This window comes from Eubalaena glacialis, chromosome 5, assembly GCF_028564815.1.
Source record: "Eubalaena glacialis isolate mEubGla1 chromosome 5, mEubGla1.1.hap2.+ XY, whole genome shotgun sequence".
Taxonomy (NCBI): Eukaryota; Metazoa; Chordata; class Mammalia; order Artiodactyla; family Balaenidae; genus Eubalaena; species Eubalaena glacialis.
In genome coordinates, this window is record NC_083720.1 from 1,517,723 (window position 1) to 1,537,469 (window position 19,747).

Below are 19,747 nucleotides of genomic sequence, written 5' to 3' on the forward strand. Positions count from 1 at the left end.
CCTGCTTGCCCAGAGGACCACCAGGCCCGTTTCTGCACGTCCCCTCTCCGACAAGAAACGAGACTCATGCTGTTGAGACAAGGTCCTGAGGGGAGCAGGGGGTGGGCAGCTGTGGGCTCAGGGCCCTGGAGAGAGAAAGGACAGCCTAGTCTTTCTGGTTTGGCCAGCATGTGGGGAAGCCCTGAGGTGCCCCAGGGCCCCCCCCGCCGCCCCCCAAATAGGTCCACCATCTCCCCAGACTCAGCCCCAGGGGCTGAGGCTGCCCTGAGCTCAGACACCATCCCCACCTTCCCCTTCCAGGGCGGACCTTCTGCTACGGTTCAGCCTCAAGGCAGCATCTCAGCAGGGCAGGGGGGCAGGCGAACGGGCAGGAGGAAAGCCCACCCCGCCCAGGCAGCCGCCTGGCACCCCCAGGTCCCCCCACTGGTTGAAGCTGCCCTCCTGTTGGCCCCTGCGGCTGGCCCGAGGTCCCCACGGGTGCGGAGGCCAGGGCGGGTGGGGCGGAGGCCTTGGACGTGCTGGAAGTCAGGGCGGCCCGCAGCCCTGGCAGCGGTGGTGGCGGCAGCTGGATGAAAGGCGGTGAAGACCCTCCCGTGGCCGGAGGCCTCCGCCTCGGCGCCTCCTCCCTGGAGTCCTATGGGGCCCTCGCGGGCTTGGGGCACCGGGTCAGACGCCCGCCTTGTCGCTGTAGAAGGGCGTGACGTGGAACATGTAGCAGTGCGTGCACACGCGCACGGGCTTCACCTGCCCGTAGCGGGGCAGCGGCGCCGAGTGCGAGGAGCAGCGAGAGCAGAAGATCTGGAAGGCAAGCAGCGGGCGGCGGGGCCGGTGAGCTGGGGGGGCCCCCAGCAGCCCCTGCGCCCCACCCCGTCCCGACTTCCAGACCTCGGCGCCACGTCTGCGACGGCCCCTGGGATGCCCGCAGCGACAGCCCGAGGGGCCGCGGGACGACCTCGGCCGCCCCACCTACCTTCCCACAGCTCCGGCAGTGGTGCTTCCTGCGGATGACGGTGAAGGGGGCTTTGCACGCGGTGCAGAAGCCGCAGGCCTCGTCTGGGACCCACTCGGGCGGGTCTATGACAACGACAGGGGGGGACACGTCAGCCAGAGGGACCCATGAGGTGGCGGCAGTGGGGACCGGTGGCTGGGGTGGGGGTCGGAGGCTGGCGGGTGTGCAGGAGCCTCCGGTGGGGCAGCCTGCCCCCCACTCCCCCCTCCGGTCCTCCCTGAGGCTCGGTACCGGCTGCGGTTTCAGGAAACTGACGGTGTCCCATGGACGGGTCAATCTTTGCAGCTGTCAGCCGTGCTCATCGATGGGACCCCAGCTGCGGCCTGCACCTCGCCCCAGGACTCGGGGCACGGGCAGGGAGCGTCCACCCGGACAACCCTCTCCCAAGCCTCTCCCGGCCGGCACCCAGCCTGGCAGGGCCCTTGGGCAAAAATGGGGGCTGAGAAATGAAGAAATCAGCCCCCTCTGTGGACCCCTCCGTCAATCAGCCCCGCCCACCCCAGCTCCAGGGCTGTTCTCAGGCTCTTGAGGAGTGGGTGCTGAGGGTGTCTCACAGAGACCGAGGCTGGCCCTGGCCCCTTCCGACACCTGTGCAGCCCGGCAGCTGCCTGTGGGCCTGTCCCATGTCACTTGTCCAGGCGATCGCTGGGGGAAGCCTCTGGGCATTTGCTCTGGAATTTGGGTGGGAGGGTGTGTGTCGGCACTGGGAGAAGCCATCTTGCATGGGGGGACATGCCTTTCCTCCCACCCCAGACATAAGATGCCCACTGCGTACCAACCCCGAGCCCAGTACCGCCGCCCAGAGGGGGAGCGAACACCTGGACGGCTCTCTGGGGCCACAGCGTGGGCTCAGGGGTCTCCCGTCCACTCTCACACAACCCCCAAGGGAACTCAGCAAGGCCGCCCACCCACCAGAGACCGGGGTCTCCTCGCCTCCCTCTCGCCCCCTCTCCTCACCAACCTGCACCTGAAGACCTGCCCCTCCCCCGCCTGCTGCACAGAACCGCCCCTCCCCCCGCCCCCTCCCACCCAGCTCTCCCGCTTCTGCTCTAGACCCCATCAGCTCACCCCCGACTGCAGGGAGATGGCTTCTCATGCTTGCCACCCGCCCCCGCCCCTGTGGGAAATCCTTGGCCGGCCCCAGTGACGCCCTGGACGGCGCCCGGCAGCTCCGGGGCCACGCTGGGCCACGAGGCCAGCTCCAACACTCAAGTCGAGACCCCCGCCCGAGGAGGATGGTGAGGGTCCTGAGGACTTGCTGGGTCCAGGCCCTGCCCCGCGAGCCACTCCCAGGAGGGGGCTGGACTGGCGGCCCACGGGGGGACGTGGCCCTGGCTGTGGGCTGGGCCCCTCCGGAACTCGCAGCTCACCACCTGCACGCTCCTCGAGCAGGGCGTTCCGAGTTCCCGGCAGGAGCTTTATTTGTGGCCCGCGTGCGATTTTCACAGGAGGGTAGAGAAGACCAGGGCTCAGGGCGCTTAGGAAGCAGGGAAGCTTGTGCGGCCGCCCCCAGGGGATCCCGGCCAAGGCAGCCCCACTGCACACCCGGGTCACCAGGCAGTGCGAGGGAGGCCCTGAGCCGGGACCAGCAGGGGCCAGCGCCGCCGGCCAGGCACACTGGGGCTAGCCTCCTCCTTCTCAGCTCCGGTCACATTCGACACTCGCTCAGGCCTGTCTGCCGCTGCCCATCTGAGCACCTCTCCAGGCCTCCGGACCCTTCCAAAGGCCTTGAGCGGCCCCCTCCCCCCAGGTGTGTTGCCAGTGCCCCCAGCCCACCCTGGATGCTCCTTCCCTGACTGCCAAGCCACCGGGCCTGTAGCCGGCCGACCTCCAGGCTAATGGGGGAGCGGGCTCTCCCGGCTCCCAGGCACCTACGGGAGGCCTTTCCTGCGGGGCAGGTGAACGCTGGGGGGTCGGCAGTGTGCCTGTGGCCTGGGACCAGCCACTTTCAGCTGCGGCCAATGGCCTGGACCCCAGCATCTCCTTGCACCTCACACCCTCCCCCTGCCCCCCAGGCTGAGATGTTCAATAACGGGCCTGAGGTTAGGTGGCGGCGGCTCAGAGGACCTGTGCCCACCCTGGGAGCCCAGGAAGGAAGCTGGAGTAAGAGGCTGCACCCCCTGGGAAGCGGCACGTCTAGGCCTCTGGGGAGGGGCCCCCGCTGGAGGAGCGCTGCCCGCCCCGAGCCTGCAGTCCAGGGCAGAGCGGTGGACACATCCAGACAGGGCTCCCGCTCTCCGCTCGGCGCGCAGTGCATTGGCCCCCGGCTCCCGGCCCCTCACGCACCTTCCAAGTCTCCATCTCGGGTCTTGGCTGCGAGTTCGGAGGATGACAGGGTCTCCTGGCACAGAGCACAGTCCTCCAAGGCCGCGCTCCGCAGGGTCTGGGTGACTAGAAGAGAGAGGGTGGCCGCTGGGGTCAGTGGGCCACCGCCTGTCCCTGGGAGGTGCCGCCAGCAAGGAGTAGCCCCCGAACAACCCACAGTCCCGCATGCGGAGTGGGTCACCGCCGTCCTCACCCACCGTCCCCGCAGGCTGGGTGCTGACCCCGCAGGCTGGGTGCTGACCCCGCAGGGGGCCTTTCCGTCCGAGTGCCCTCAGGTGTGCAGCTGGTCCTGCCTGTGGGCCCCTAGCCCCGAGGCCCACCCTCCTTGCTTGCAGAGCAAGAAGGCAGCCCCGCCCAGAATTCCCTGGCAGATGGGGGCAGTGTGGTCCAGTGGTGTAGACCCTGGGGGGCACAGCTGGGTCGGCACACAGTACAGACTTCTCCTCCCTGTGGGCGAGGACGTGCCCTCCAGGGCTGGGCCGGCTGCCCCGTGTGTCCAGACATTCCTGAGCAGAAGCCCCCATGATGGAGGTCGCTCGCCCAGAATGGGGGCCTCAGCCCAGCAGAGGGTGGGCGAGCAGGGGTCGGGCCCCTTCCCCACGCTGGGACCCTGCCACCTCCTTCCAGGGAGCAAGGGGCCAAGCTCCCTGTGCCTTAGCATTCCCTGCCTGACACCTGCTCCCTCACCAAGTAACTCTGTTCTGTGTGCGTGTGTGTGTGCACGCGTGTGTGAGTATGTGAGGCAGCTCACAGACGGCCACTCCCCCGAGCAGGGGACCCATGTCCCCTCCTTGGCTCTCGGCTGGCCTCTGGCTGCTCTGACAGACGGGAGTTTGGTAGAAGTGACAGTGTACCACTTCCGGGTCCCGTCTGCAGGCCCGTCGGCCGTCGGAAGTGGGGTGGCCTGGCTGGGGCGTGTGCAGAGGGAGGGGAGCAGGAGCTGCACGCAAGGGCGTGTGCACGTGGGGCTGTGACCCCATGCGTCCCCAAGCCCACCTCTCGGGGTACCCGGGGCCTGTAGTGTGTGCCCCTCTGCCCACAAAAGCTGGGTGGCGGTGCTGGTCCAGGCCTGGGGGTGCAGATTTCCGCAGGTCCCCCACGTCTGGGGGCAGTGGGCATGATGGTCAGCCTAGGCCTCAGAGCCTGTCCCGAGCTGGCACTCACCCTTCTTTAGCTTTTCCTTGTCGTCCGTTTCCGGCTTGGTGGCCATGACCTGGAAGAGGGTCTTGAGAATACTTCTGAGGTCGCTGGCGTAGTTGGTCTGCAGCTGGTCGGCCACGCCTGGGGGAGGATGCCCGAGGAGGGGGGGGTTAGGTGCTGGCAGCTGGTGAACCCAGCCAGGGCTCATGGTCAGAGACCAACATGTCCTCGGATGAGTGGGCGCAAGAAGAGGCCGCCCCGCCCCCGTGACAGCTCCTTTGGCAGAAGCAAAAGCTCAGGAGTCAAGGGAAGGTGGCGGAGGGGGGCAAACTACCCAGCAGCCCTCCCCCGGGGGTCAGTTATTCGCCTTCGTGCTTTTATCCTGGCCCCTCACTGAGGGACGACCCCAGAGCCCCCAACTGTGCCCACCCGCATGACAGCACCTTCCCCTCTCGGCCACCTCGACTGCGGGGATGCAGTGAGGTTCCACGTGGCTGAGGGCCGAGTGTGGACCCTGCCCAGACGTGGGGCGCAGCACCGGCTCCTGCCAGCCGGCCCCCGCTCCCTGGCAGGACAAGGCTTCTCCACCCTCACCTGCAGAGGTTTCCTCTGTCCCCCAATCAGGTGGACTCGGCCCTTCTCAGCGAAGAGCTAGCTAGCTCTCCAGGGGCACGAGGGGCTGCCGTTAACAGCAAAGCCAGGGAGTGACTGTGTACATCCCAGCAGCACATGGGCGCCCCGGGACCCATCGCTGCGCTGATACTGTGGCCGGCGCTTCCTTGCGTGCCAGCGGCCGTGCTGAGCACCAGCCGGCATGACGTTCCCCAGACCTCTGAACAAACCCGTGCAGTGGATCCCGGCAGATGTCTGAACCGAAGCTCAGAGTCACCCCGAGGCCCTCGTGCTCCCACCCGGCCTGGCTGGGGGCTGTGCGGAGTGACCCCGGGGAGCATGACCCTGACTCTGCAGCGTCCGCCAGCCCACAGGCTGCCCCGCGGCTGCCCTCCACCCGGGGGCCCGGGAGCGCCGCGGAAGCTCCAGGCCAGGGGAGCAGGGGAGCTGGGCTGCGGGACGGACACTGTCTGCACCCGGCCGCCCCGGGGAGGTGTCGGGAAGGCAGGCAGGAGGCCAGGAGGGCGGACTTCACCGCACACTTGTCATACTTTTAAACCATGAGGACGCGGCAGCTATTTAGAACACACAAAACTAGGGAAAGCGCTGCTAAGAAGACACCGTTTGTGCACACTCCCCTCACTGAACTCCCCGGGGAGACAAAACAGTCACGGTCCCCGCCTGCCACCCCAAGAGAGGAAAGGAGGCAACATCAGTCGGGACAGGATGCACGATGAACTCTGACCTACGAATTGAACAGAGTCTCCTGGTGTGGGTGGCGAGGGGCCACTGGGACCAGAATGGGGTCCCCCACCCTCCACGGGAGGGCCTGGCGAAGCACGACGTCCGCCTCTTTACCGGGCCGGGCTCATGGCGGGGCTCGCGGGCGAAGGACGAAGTGACGCGGTGAGGAAGGCCCCAGGCAGGGCCGGCACCCCAGCGACCCAGCATCAGTGGGGAACCTCCTGCACCCGGGCCAGCCGCTCCCCTAAAGCACGGCCCCCCGCCCCATGTGTCCCCAAGCCCACGCCCCGCCCCACGCCCAGAAGTGGCACCTGAAATGCAGACAAACAGGCGGTGGATCAGGTCGTGGCTGCCGTGGAACCGGGACCGGATCTTCTCTCTGATGGCCATGGGGCCTGCGTCCGGCCCCATCTCGTCTGAGGAGCAGGAACCGGCCGTGGAGCCGCTGTGCAGAGAAGGAAACACAGGAGCGTGGGTGGAGGAGGCGACGGAAGGCGAAATCTCTGCCCGGAGGCCCCCTCGTTGCGGGAGCGCACTGGGGCTAACGCCACGCGCTGAGTCCCTCCCGTGGGAGAGTCACCGCCCCTACTCACACCCTCTGCAGTGGGCTGATGGGCCCTCAAAAGATGTGTCCACACCCTAACCCCAGCACCTGCCAGCAGGACCTGTTTGGAAGAAAAGCCTTTGCAGCTGCAATCAAGGTAAGGATCTTGAGAGGAGACATCATGGATTATCTGGTGGCCCTAATCTAAGGACAGATGTCTTTGTGGGAGACGGAAGAAGAGACACAGACACACGGGGGAGGGGAGGAGGCGAAGTGACCACGATACAGAGATCAGGGTGATTTGGCCACAAGCCTGGGGGTGCCCGGAGCCACCAGCAGCTGGAAGAGGCAGGAAGGACCCTCCCCCAGAGCCTCCGGAGCGGGGTCAGCCCTGTCAGATTTCTGGCCTCCCGCCTGTGAGAGAAGAGATTTCTGCCATTTTGAGCCCCCAGGTCGTGGTGCTCGAAGGACCCGTCCTTCGTCCCCACCACGCACTTCCCTTCCCACGGCCCAGGGGTCCTGCTGCAGGTGCTGCGAGCTCTGCTGTTCAGGGGTCGCCCTGCGCCCTAAGTAGTGGCCGCAGTTGAGCCTAGACTGTTAGGGCGTCCACTGACCGCCCTGTTCTTAAATCATTTATCTCCCATCTTCTATTTCTGCCGTTTTGTCCCACTTTCTGGGAAATTTCCTCCTTTTTTTTTTTTTCTCCGATTTCCCCCTTGACATTTTTGCTACCAGGTTTTTAATTTCCTGCTCTCTCTGTTGTTTCATGGATGTGAAATATTTTATCTATCTAGAAACATTAATTACAAATTTTTTGATTTTTTTTTTGGCTGCGCTGCGAGGCACGCAGGGTCTTAGTTCCCCGACCAGGGATCAAACCCGTGCCCCCTGCAGTGGAAGCATGGAGTCTTAACCACTGGACCACCAGGGAAGTCCCTCATTATAATTTTGTAAAAGTTGCCTTCGGTGGCCTGCACTATCTCTGTTTCTGCTTTTCTGTGGGGGAGTTGGGTTTTTTCATGCCAGAGGCCTGCCTCAAATGCACAGAGACCCCTGTCAGAGAGAGGCCCTGGCGTGGCCTCCTGGCATGGGTGGAAGAGCGGGCGCCCTCACATCACTGGTGGGAGTGTAAATTGGTGGATGACTTTGGGGAGACGCTCTGGCACCATCTCAGTGAAGCTGGCACACTCCTCAGCCCAGGGGCCGTGGTCGGCACACACCCAAGACCCTGCCCTGTGCAACTGCAGACGTGGCAGAATCTTCAGGGCAGTTCTGGAAGTTCCAGTAAAATCCACCAGTGATGGAGGAGGAGAATCCACTGTCATCTTGTCACGCCGTGGCCCGTCTGATCGTGGGGGGTGAGCAGCCCTGGCCCCTTGTGGACGTGGACGACCCTCGCCGACACGGCAGAGAGACGCGCACAGCCGCCCGATGTCTCACTTAGGGGAACGTCCCTTGGTGTCAAACCATCAGGAAGCTCGGAGGTGTGACGCGCCGAGAATTCAGTGCAGGGGGCGCTGGGGCTGGAAGGGGCCCCAGACCGGCTTCATGGTCCCCCTGCTCAGCCAAGTGGGGATGCACGAGTGCGCGTCTGACTGGCACACTCTAGCGACGTCAACACTGGTTTATAAGTAATATTTCTTTTTTAAAAAAATTTATTATTTTATTTATTTATTTTTGGCTGCATTGGGTCTTCGTTGCTGCACGCGGGCCCCTCACCGCGGCGGCCTCTCCTGTTGCGGAGCACGAGCTCCAGGCGCACGGGCCCCAGCAGCTGTGGCACGCGGGCTCAGCAGTTGCGGCTTGTGGGTCCCAGAGCGCAGGCTCAGCAGCCGTGGCGCACGGGCCCAGCTGCTCCGCGCCCTGTGGGATCCTCCCGGACCAGGGCTCGAACCCGTGTCCCCTGCATTGGCAGGCGGATTCCCAACCACTGCGCCACCAGGGAAGTGCCCTTATAGGTAATATTTCACCAGAACGTGGAGGAGTGATGGGAGGCTGAGGGCGAGGCTAGGCGCACTGCTCCACTGGGACCCTCGTGACGATCTACAGCTCTGCCCTCCCAGACCACCTGCCAGGCTTCCAGAGACGAAGCCCCTGACTTTCTGCCTGGGGCGTGTGGACTTGGCGGCCCCTGTCCTGGGAGCTGAGTAAGGAAAGGGGATGGAACATCACTGTTTAGGGTGTCAACTTCCATCAACACCCCCAGTCTCAGTTCACAGCCTCACCCAAAGATTGGAAAGCAGGAGCCCAAGCAAATACTTATGCACAATGTTCGCAGCAGCATTATTCACAAGAGCCCAAAGGGGAAACAACCCAAGTGCCCATCAACAGATGATGGAGAAACAAAATGTGGTCCCTGCATACAATGGAATATTATCCAGCCTTAAAAAGGAAGAAAATTCTGACACCAGCTACCATATGGATGAACCTGTAGGACATTATGCCCAGTGACGGCAGCCAGTCACAAAAGGACAAACACTGTGTGACTCCACTTACGTGAGGTCCCTGGAGGAGTCACATTCACAGAGACAGAAAGCAGATGGTGGGTGCCGGGTGCTGGGGAAGGGGGCTTTAATGGGGACAGAGTTTCAGTTTGGGATGATGAAAAGTTCTGGAAATAGAGAGTGGTGATAGTTATACCACACTGTGAATGTGTACAATGCCACTGAATTGTACACTTAAATTTGGTTAAAATAGTAAATTTTGTGTTATATGTATTTTGCCAAAATTAAAAAGTAGGGATAAAAAAAGATTTAGGACAGGGAAGAGCAGAGGAAAGGGAACTGAAAAGTCTAAGTAGCAAAGAGAGCTGATGGATTTGGCATCAATACAACAGGTTAAGAGTGAATACATGCTAAAAACCATTAAATTATACACTTTTATAGTACATATTTTTAATAATTAAAAAATTGAAGTATAGTTGATTTACAATGTTGTGTTAGTTTCAGGTGTACAGCAAAAATTATACACTTTTAAAGGGTGAACTGAATGGTATATATACTATATATCAATAAAGCAGTTACTGTTAAAGACCCAATTATATTAAGATATGGTAGCAATAAACAAACTGAAAATGAAATTAAGAAACAACCCTATTTGCAATAGCATCAAAAAGATTTAAATATTTGGAATAAACTTAACAAAAAAGTGCAAGGGTTACACACGGAAAACTACAAAACGTCACTGAAATAAATTAGACCTAAATAAATGGAAAGACATCCTATGTTCATGGTTGAGGACTTAATATCGTTAAGATGGCAATACTCCCCAAATTGGTCAATAAGTTCAATGCAATCTGTATCAAAATATCAGCCGCCTTTTCTTTTTCCATGCAGAAGTTGACAAGCTGATCCTAAAATTCATATGGAAATGCAAGGACTCAGAACAGCCAAAACAATCTTGAAAAAGAAACAAACAAGTTGGAGGACCCACACTCATGACGTGGACTTTAGTATGAAATGCCAGTAAATAAGACTGAGGCACTGGCATAGGACACATGACGGTGGAAGAGAATTGCGAGTCCAGAAATAAACCCACACATTTGGGGGCAACTGATTTTCAAAAGGGGTGCCAAGATCATCCAATGAGGAAAGAAGGGTCTTTTCAAAAGATGGTGCTGAGATAGAGAAAGACCGTCTCTCCAATAAGTGCTGCTGGGAAAACTGGAAGCTGCATGTAAAGGGATGAAATTAGAACGTTTTTTCATACCACATATAAAAATAAACTCAAAATGAATTAAAGACCTAAATGGAAGACTGGAAACTATAAAACTCCTAGAAGAAGACACCGGCAGAACACTTTCTGACATAAGCCATAGCAATATTTTTTTTGGATCTGTCTCTCAAGGCAAAGGAAACAAAAGCAAAAATAAACAAATGGGACCTAATTAAACTTAAAAGCTTTTGCAACAGCAAAGGAAACCATCGACCAAATGAAAAGATAACCTACTGAATGGGAGAAAATATTTGAAAAAGATATGACCAATAAGGGGTTAATATCCAAAATATATAAACAGCTCATACAACTCAATTAAAAAAAAAAAAACAGATTAAAAAATGGTTAGAAGACCTGAATAGACATTTTTCCAAAGAATACATACAGATGAAAAGCACATGAAAAGATGCTCAACTTCGCTAATCATCAGAGAAATGCAAATCGAAACCACGAGGTATCACCTCCCACCCATCAAATGACCATCATCAAAAAGACCAAAAAAAACAAGTGTTGCTGAGGATGTCGGCAAAAGGGAACTCTCCCACACTGTTGGTGGGAATGTAAATTGGTGAAGCCACTTTGGAAAACAGTATGGAAGGTCCCTCAAAAAACTAAGAATAGAACTACCATATGATCCAGCAATTCCACTCCTGGGTATATATCTAAAGAAAACGAAAACAGAAAAGATACATGCACCCCAATGTCCACAGCAGCATTATTCACAATAGCCAAGACATGGAAGCAACCTAAATGTCAATCAACAGATGAATGGATAAAGAAGATGTGGTATATACATACAATGGAATATTACTTAGCCATTAAAAAGAATGAAAATTTGTCAATTCCAACAACATGGATGGACGTGGACGGTATTATGCTAAGTGAAATTAGTCAGACAGAGAAAGACAAATACTATATGTTATCACTTACATGTAGAAATCTAAAAAATAAAACAAACAAATGAATATAACAAAACAGAAGGAGACTCACGGATATAGAGAACACACTAGTGGTCACCACTGGGGAGAGGGAAGGAGGGAGGGGCATGATAGGGGTAGGGGATTAAGAGGTACAAACTATTAAGTATAAAATAAATAAGCTACAAGGACATATTGTAACAGCACAGCGAATACAGCCAGTATTTTAGAATAACTTTAAATGGAGTATAATCTATAAAAATATTGAATTTCTATGTCGTACAACCTGAAACTAATACAATATTGTAAATCAAGTATCCTTCAATAAAAAATTTTTTTTCTGGGAGAACTGCATTTCCACACACAAAAGAATGAAGTTAGACCTTACCTTATACCATATACAAAAATTGACTCAAATAGATCAAAGGCCTGTATCTATTCTAAAATTCTTTAACTTAGAATTTTAAATTCATTAAAAGAATTCTTAAAAATTCTTAGAAAAGAACAGGAATCTTTGTGGTCTTGGATTAGGCAACAGTTTCTTAGGAGTGAAACCAAAAACACAGCAACCAAAACCAAATATCTTATTCAGCAGTTCCTCAGACAGTATGACGCAGCAACTCCACTCTGAGGTATCTACCCAAGAGAACTGAAACACGTATTCACACAAAAATTAAAATTAAAAACTTCTGTGCTTCAAAAGATACCTTCAAGAAAGTGAAAAACCCCACAGAATGTGAGAAAATTTTTGCAAATCATGTATCTGTCAAGGGTATAGTATCTGGAATACAGAAAACTCTTGCAACTCAACAATAAAAAAATAAATAACCCAACTAAAGAATGGACAAAGGATTTGAAAAGACATTTTTCCAAAGAAGATATACAAATGGCCAGTAAACGCATGAAAAGATGCCATCATTAGTCATTTAGGAAATGCAAATTAAAATGATAACGTGCTATTTTATATCCATTACGGTAACTATAAGAGTTTAAAAAGAAAACAGAAAATAACAAGTGTGGGTGAATATATGGAGAAATTGGAACCCTTGTACATCCCTGGTGAGAATCTGAAATGCTACCGGAACTCTGGAAAACAGTTCAGCAGTTCCTCGTGCCGTATGACCCAGCAATTCCACTTCAAGGTATCTACCCAAGAGAACTGAAACATAGATTCACACAAAAATTTGTAGGTGAATGTTCATACATACTAGCCAAACAATGGAAGCAACCCAAATGTCAGTCAACTGATAAACGGATAAACAAAATGTGGTCTAGCCACACAATGGGATTAATTTTTGGCCATAGAAAGTATTGATAGGTGCTACAGCATGGATGAACCTCGAAAACATTAGGGTATGTGACAGAAACCAGTTACAAAGGTCACTTATTGTATGATTCCATTTCTTTGAAAAGTCTAGAAAAGTCTAGGCAAACCCAAGAGACAGAAAGTAGATTAATGGTTGCCAGTGGCAGAAGGGAGGGGAGAATGTTTGGGGTTTCTTTATGGGGTGATGAAAATGTTGAGATCAGATACTGGCGGCAGTTGCACAACTCTGTGAATATGCTAAAAACCACTGAATTGCACACTTTAAAAAGAATAAAAGGATGTTTTCCTTGTAATCATCTAGCGAACTCATATTCAAGAAAGAGCTCAAGCTAAATGCCCGTCAATAGTGGGTTGATTCAGTAAATTAGCTCACAGTCATACAGTTTCCACGAAGGACAGTTAATGACGCTGGAAATGCTAAAATATTAAATAAAAAGGTAGCATTTTAAAAATTAGAGCTATCATATGTGCATAAGTGAGATTTGGGGAAATATAGTCAAGGCAAAGCATTAACATTACATTTATTTGAATAGTAGGACTATGGATTATTTTCTGAGCATCTTCTAAGATTGAGTATTACTTCTGTGACCAGAAGAATAACTGTTAGGCTGAGGAGAGGCAGCACCTACAGCAGGAGCCACTGCAGCCCTCCTGAGGCACAGAGTTTGTTTCTTATTGGAGGGAAGGCATGCTCTGGGGCTCAGCTCCGCAGCCCCTGCCCCTCAGATAAAGCCCTGGAAGCGGGGAAGCCTTTCTGGACAAGGTGCTGCGGCTGGCAGGCAGCTTGCCTGCGAGAAACCAGGGGAAGGGCCCTGACTGTCAGCTGAGCGTTGAGAGCTACGAAGCCTGAGGCTCATGTTGTGCCTTAAAAGAGCAATGAACCCTCCCAGCAGACTGAGACCGAGGCTGGCCCACGGGTGGTGGGTGGGTCAGATCGCAACCACGGTCTCAACCCCAAGCCCTCAAGCCCTCTCCTGCTGCTCTGCAGCGTGGGGCGTGTGTGTGTGTGTGTGTGTGTGTGTTGGGGGCGGGTGTGGATAGAAAGAGAGCCAGAGGCTCCATAAAGAGCCTGGTCCTAGGCAGAAGAACCAACAAGGTGCTGCCCACGGGCAACCCAGCTGGGATTGGAAGGGCCACCGGGAACAAAAGAACAGAACACTGGGGGTGGGGCCTGGGATGTCACCTGGGGCCTGAGCTTGGGGCCTGGCCGGGTCAGCCCAGTCCTAGGGGCCATATAGATGGGCATTGTTTGGGCACCGGGGGCCCCAGGAACACTGCCCAGGGCCACCCTTTTGGAAGGGCGCTGGTCCTCCATGGGCAGCTGCTACGCAGCAGGCTGGGGACATGGAAGAGGGGCCCAAGGATGAATCAGACCCTGTGTGTGGCCCCCAAGAGCCCAGTCTAGTGGGGGAGCCACACGCTTTAACAAGACAGAGCTGAGAGGCCGGCTGGCGCCCAGTGGTCCAGGTCTATGGTGAGGGCAGGAACAGTGAGGGTGAGACATGGCCGCAACTTGAGACGCAGAGGGAAAGTGAGCGAGAGAGGCTAGGGTGAAGGCATGAGGGGCGCCCACCTGCCAAGGGCTTCCTCTGTCTCACCAAGCAGTCTGCGCTCCTGTCACCAGCCGTATCTACCCAGGCACTCAACTTCAAATCCGCATGGTCACCTGGATGTCGAAAAGTCCTGCACCTTCTGTGACCGATGCCCAACTGGATTCTGTTTCCTGCCACTCTCTTTTATTGAAGGCAGCACATATTCCCCGTAACAACTCCACTTAGGTTTGAATTACTAGGAAGTGTCAATTTTCTAGTAGCAAAAGACAATGCAATTCTAAAGTTACATTAATACCAAAGGTTTTGTCCAGCCTGTGTCTTTGGCCACAGTCCATGTCAGGGCACAGCATAGTGGCAAACTTTCCAAAGGGCACCCTCGAAAGGCACACATGGAGAAGCATGTGATTCCACGGTCAGAGTAGAAAAAATGGCCTTTTGACAGGAAAAGGACTTTGTCATTTTGAAGTTCTAGGGGTCTGTGAAATAAGAGATAATACAACTTGGAAAAAACTAATAGCATCACAAGGTGTTTCTGGCTATGACATCACATGGATGAATCTGTGAGCCTTTGAAACCCTTTGTAAAGGCCTAAGTAAGAGAAAAACAAGGAGGAACAAGCGGGACTGATGGAATCCAGAAGCAAGGTTTATGCTTGGATGTGGGGAAATGGAAAGTTTGGACATTTGCACAACCACATACCAATTCTAATGAGCCAGCTTGGGCCCTGCTAGCTCCTCCTTACAAAATACATCCATCCATCTATCCATCCATCTGTCCATCTAACTACCCAACCACCCACCCATTCATCTATCCATTGACCCATCCATCCATCCATCCATCCATCCATCCATCCATCCATCCATCCAACCATCTACCCAATCATCCATGTATCCATCTGTCCATCCATCGATCCATCCATCCATTCATCCTAGTATGGTGAGGATTTAGCAGGGAGGTATGTGTGTGCTGATATGGGTTGAATTGTGTCTCCCCAAATTCATATGTTGAAGTGCTAACCCCCAGTACCTCAGAACGTGGCTTTATCGGGATATAGAGTCACTGCAGATGTAATTAGTTAAGATGAGGTCATTAGGGTGGGTTCTAATCCAATATGACTGGTGTCCTTCTAAAAATGAGAAATTTGGACACAGGTGCACACAGAGGGAGAATGACATGTAAAGAAAAGGCAGAGATCAGAGCTTAGCATCTACAAGCCAAGGGGCCCCAAGGATTGCCGGCATCCATCAGAAGTGAGAGGGCAGAGGCCTGGACAGATCCTCCCTCATGGCCTCAAAAGGAACCACCCTGCTGACACCCTGATCCAGGACTTCTGGCCTCCAGAACTGAGACAATCAATTTTATGGTTTACCCCCAGTTTGTAGTACTTTGTTACAGCAACCCTACAAACGAATACAAACGTGATGGCACAAAGCTGACAGGCCCAGGCTGCCCAGGGGGTGTCAGCACAAATATCTTTGGGGCAGCAAATATGCTAATTTATTGTGAACAGACCAGATCTTCCTGCTTCCTCTACTCTCCAGCCATTTGCAAAGTCTTTTTTCTAGTGGTTTTAATGAATGACTCTGCGTTTGGAAGGAAGACAACTCTTACTCCAGTGCAGCGTCCCCTTGGGGTGAGCACAGGCTGGGAGGGAGTGGGAGGAAGGATAAACCCCTCTCCCCAATGAGACCACAGCACACGGCTCAGGTCCACAGAGGGAACAAGAGAACAAGAAGAAATGACTGGGACCAGGAGGGCTGGCGCCGACCCAGGAAACAACCCAAAGGGGCTGTTTCAGTCTTTTCTCACCAAGGGATGGCCAACAGAAACACCGACAGCTCTAGATGGGAACGCAGCCTGGCCGATGCCTGGCTGGTGAGACTCTGAGCCGAGAACCCATCTCGCCACACCGGACACCTGACCCACCGACACTGTGAGATGATGAACGGGTGCTGTTAGAAGCCACTAAGTGTGTGGTAATTTGTTACGCAGCATAGCTGACTAATACAACTGGGCAGATGTTGTAACTGAGTGACCAAGTGGAGGCTGACACCCTGAGTCAGGACTGAAAGCAAAATGAAACCACTTTGGTGCAGAGAAGACTGACCTGGCGGGTACGTCCAGTAACAGCTCCTGTCTTGGGAGGCTCGGGGCATCCCCGGGGCTCACCTGAGTCTGTGCAGGTCGCCACACCAGGGCCCAGGTCCTGTGGAGCAGCAGGAGGAAGTGTGGCCGCCACCAAGCACCTGTGCCTGACACTCTTGGTCAGCTTGAGGCTCCAGAAGATCCTGCGCAAGTGGACAATAAGTGATGGGTCCCCCATGGCAGGGGCAGCCACAAACACTGCCCAGTGACAGATGCCCTCTCAGGGCACTGCAGGGTGGTGCTGGGGGACAGGGGCTGGCCTCAGAGCCACCCCCACTGCTGACCAATGGCAGGCACAGGACTCTAGCGGCCACCACGCAAGCTAAACACAGAGGGGTGTTCACACCTACAGGGAGATGCCCGGTCTCCACACGTGCCACCATCTGCCGGGGCCTGTCCCCACCCCGCCGAGGCAGGAGGCTGATGAGGGCTGCTGGGGGTCCAGGCAGCCTGGGGACTCTGGGGGTGTGGCCGTGTTCACCTCTGAGCAGGGCCTGAGGGGGGGGAAGGCCCAGGCAGCCTGGGGCTTCGCTTCTGACCACAGACCTGGACTGAATGCCAGAGGGGGGGCTGTTCAGAGGCCAGGCCCCAGGGCTGCTACAGAGCCCCTCCTGGTGCGGTGTGCACACGGGGCGGCCCCTGGCGGGGAGCCCAGCACCCAGGACCCGCCAGGCACAACTCCCCTGACCCTGTCAGGGGCTGCCACGGGAGCTGCAGCTCCTACCAAGACCCCGCAGGCCCCGGACAGAAAATCTTCTCAAACAAAATTCAGACCATATCCCTCCTCTGCAGACACGTCTCACTCCCTGCTTCCCACGTTACTTGGAGTAAAAGCCAGAAAGCCTTCCTGAGGCTCGAGGGGCCCGGCGTGCTCTGGCCCTCTCTCTGTCAACCTCCTCTCCCACTCTCTGCTTGTAGGCGCCTCCCAGCCGTGCTCCTTGCTGTCACAGACAAGACAAGCGCACTACGGCCACAGGGCGTTGCATGGACATCTCTAGGCCCAGAATGCATTTGTCTGGACGCCCCCAGAGGCCCCCATTCTTTTGGTATCCGTTCCAACATCCTCTAACAGAGACGCTTTCCTTGGCCACCAACAGAACCTCCACTTCCTTCCCCCACCCTGCGTTATTGCTCCTGGGGCGCTTGTCTCCCTGACGCAGCACGCGTGTGCCGACTAGCGGTCTCACTCCGGGGAACGCGGGGCCGGCCACGCAGCGACTTCTGTCTGTTCTGTTCACTGCTCTGCGCCCAGCATCAAAGACATCCCACCCCCCACCCCGAGAGCCTCCCAATCTGTATCCACTGAACACACGGCACAAATTCATTAGACACAGAGGAAAACTAGGTGCGGGCTGTCTGTGGGAATAAAGGCTTTCTCCTGTGATCGAGTGCTAAACGGATTCAGGAAAAAATCAACCCCCAGGGCCTCCTGAAACCTCACAGTTTTGGAGTTTTCTGTCTCTGCATCCTCCTCCTCTCCTGCTGCATCCAGAAAATGTGTCTGACGGAACGACTCCTCGCGAGGGCCCCCCCCAACAAAAGATATGTCCACATCAAATCCCCAGACCTGTGACCGTCACCTTATTTGGAAAAAGGGCCTTTGCAGATGTCAGTAAATTAAGGATCTTGAAACGAGATCATCCTGAATTATCTGGGTGGCCCTAAACCCAATGAAAAGCGTCCTCACAAGGGAAAGGGGAGAAGACAGAATCAGGGAGACAGCTATGCGAGCATGACAAAGAGACTGGGTTGACGCAGCCACAAGCCCAGGAACACCCGGAGCCGCCAGGAGCCGGAAGAGGTGACGAAGGACCATCCCCTAGAGCTTCCAGCAGGGGTGCAGCCCAGCCCGCAGCCTGACTTCCGGCCTCCAGGACTGGGAGACTATACATCTCTGCTGTTGAAGCCGCCCAGTCTGTAGTGCTCTGTATGGGACCACAGGACACCAGTCCAGAGGGGAGGCTGTGGTCCAGTCCCGAGTCCATCTCTCACCCGCCGGGCGACCCAGGGGGTGACGTGGCCCAGACCCTGCTGCTCAGGCCCAGAACGGGCAGTAAAATAATCGCGGGTGGGTGCAGTGAGGACAAGGACGACCACGTCTGAAAGGCGGGCCCATCGCGGACGCCTCGGCGCCCGAGCGCTGGTGGGGGAGTGTGAGGCCACAGCAAGGGGGCCCGAGTGACGGAAGTGTCCAAAGAAGCAGGCACACCGACCACGTAATTCACAGACGGGGCACCTTCAGGGGTCTCTGGGAGTGAGACGGCCCTTCCCCGCCCGGGTCTCCCCTCAGCCAGTGGGCCCCGAACTGGCAGGGGGGTGGGGGCCACCCAGAACCGTGATGACAGCCTCCCAGAAGATCACAGCTGCATCTTCCCCGAAGTTCCGAGCAGAGACCACGGGGCTCACGAGGACAACCCCGAGGGCTCACGATCCCTAAGAGCGACCCAGTACGTATTCTGCCCAGATAAGCCCTGACTTTCATCTCATTTGAGGACCAGCTGCAACCTCGAGTTCACATATTCCAGCCCCGCCTACCTGTGACCAGACCTGGTTCTGCGGTGGTTTTCAAACCCATTTCTAGAACACGTTGCGCTAGAGCTCATATTTTTAGAAGATATAATTTATTTGTATATTATCTGTGCATTCCTTTAAAAATGAATCCTGTCATGTTTTAAAAGTGAAAAGGTTTTTTCTGGCGGGGGCGTGCCCACTCTGTGTGGCTTGCGGGATCTTAGTTCCCTGACCAGGGATCGAACCTGCACCCCCTGCCGTGGAAGTGCGGAGTCTTAACCACCAGGGAAGTCCCGAAAAGGACTTTAAATGAAATCCCAGGTGTGTTACATGCTAAAGAGAGACCGTCGTTATGGGAAAACACTGTAGCTTGTCAGGCTGGACCATCCACTTACCGAGCAGGGCTGTGCCCTCAGACATCTCCTCCCCGCGGGCCAGTGCGGCCTCCTGGGCGCCATCTGTCCTGGGGAGGGGAGGGCAGCCAGGGGCCTGCACCACTGGGGTCCCCCACCAGCCCCCTGGGAGGCCCAGGGAAGGAGCCTGGTCCTCACTGGTCAGTCCCTGTGGGCACGGGGTGGGGGCCAGGACAGAGACATGCACACAGAGAGAGAGTGGGCAGGTCCCTAAGGGTGGAGGCCTGCACAGCCGTCGGGGCACGTGTGGGTGTGGGGACGACTGTGACATGAGAGCACACACGCTCAGGCTCCCGTGACCACGGCAACAGCAGCGGTGTCCGCGTGCCGCACTCGTGCACACCGGGGTCTCATTCACACGCCGTCCCTCGAGGGATGGTTTCGGGCCTCATCATTTTCTTCTATAACATGGGAATAATTACACCCACATGGCAAGGACTAGGGACAGTGCGTTGAAAGCGGACGTGCCTGGCCTAGGACAAATGCTCCGGAAGCTGCAGTACTTTCCCACTGGATTCCCACAAGACTGGAGGTTAAGGAAATAGAGCAGTGAGTCCACAGCCAAAACAACAACACAGGGTTTTAACAAGGCACCGTCACACACAGATCCGTACTGTGGGATCCCGTGGCGCTCGGGGTGCAGCCCACCCCCCTGCCTCCCCTCCCTGGGGCCCTCACGGCTGCTGTCCCCATTCCACGAGGTCAGCAGGACCTCTGAGGGCCCCCGGGGAGATCACTGAAGGACTGCAGTTTGGTTCCAAAGACTAAATGTAAACAAGACACTGAAAACTAG

General features: G+C 55.6%; 1 protein-coding gene across 1 annotated transcript in view; it reads right to left on the minus strand.

The window, feature by feature from the left end:
* Positions 1-657: 657 nt before the first annotated feature.
* Positions 658-19,747, minus strand: part of ZFYVE28 (zinc finger FYVE-type containing 28) — a 113,898-nt gene continuing 94,808 nt past the window's right edge. The window contains exons 9-13 of the mRNA XM_061191054.1: positions 6,142-6,275; positions 4,499-4,615; positions 3,296-3,400; positions 971-1,074; positions 658-798 (exon numbers count right to left, since the gene is read on the minus strand). Of these exons, the coding sequence (XP_061047037.1) occupies positions 667-798; positions 971-1,074; positions 3,296-3,400; positions 4,499-4,615; positions 6,142-6,275 (592 nt within the window). The 3' untranslated portion in view covers positions 658-666. The remainder of the gene's footprint in view (positions 799-970; positions 1,075-3,295; positions 3,401-4,498; positions 4,616-6,141; positions 6,276-19,747) is intronic.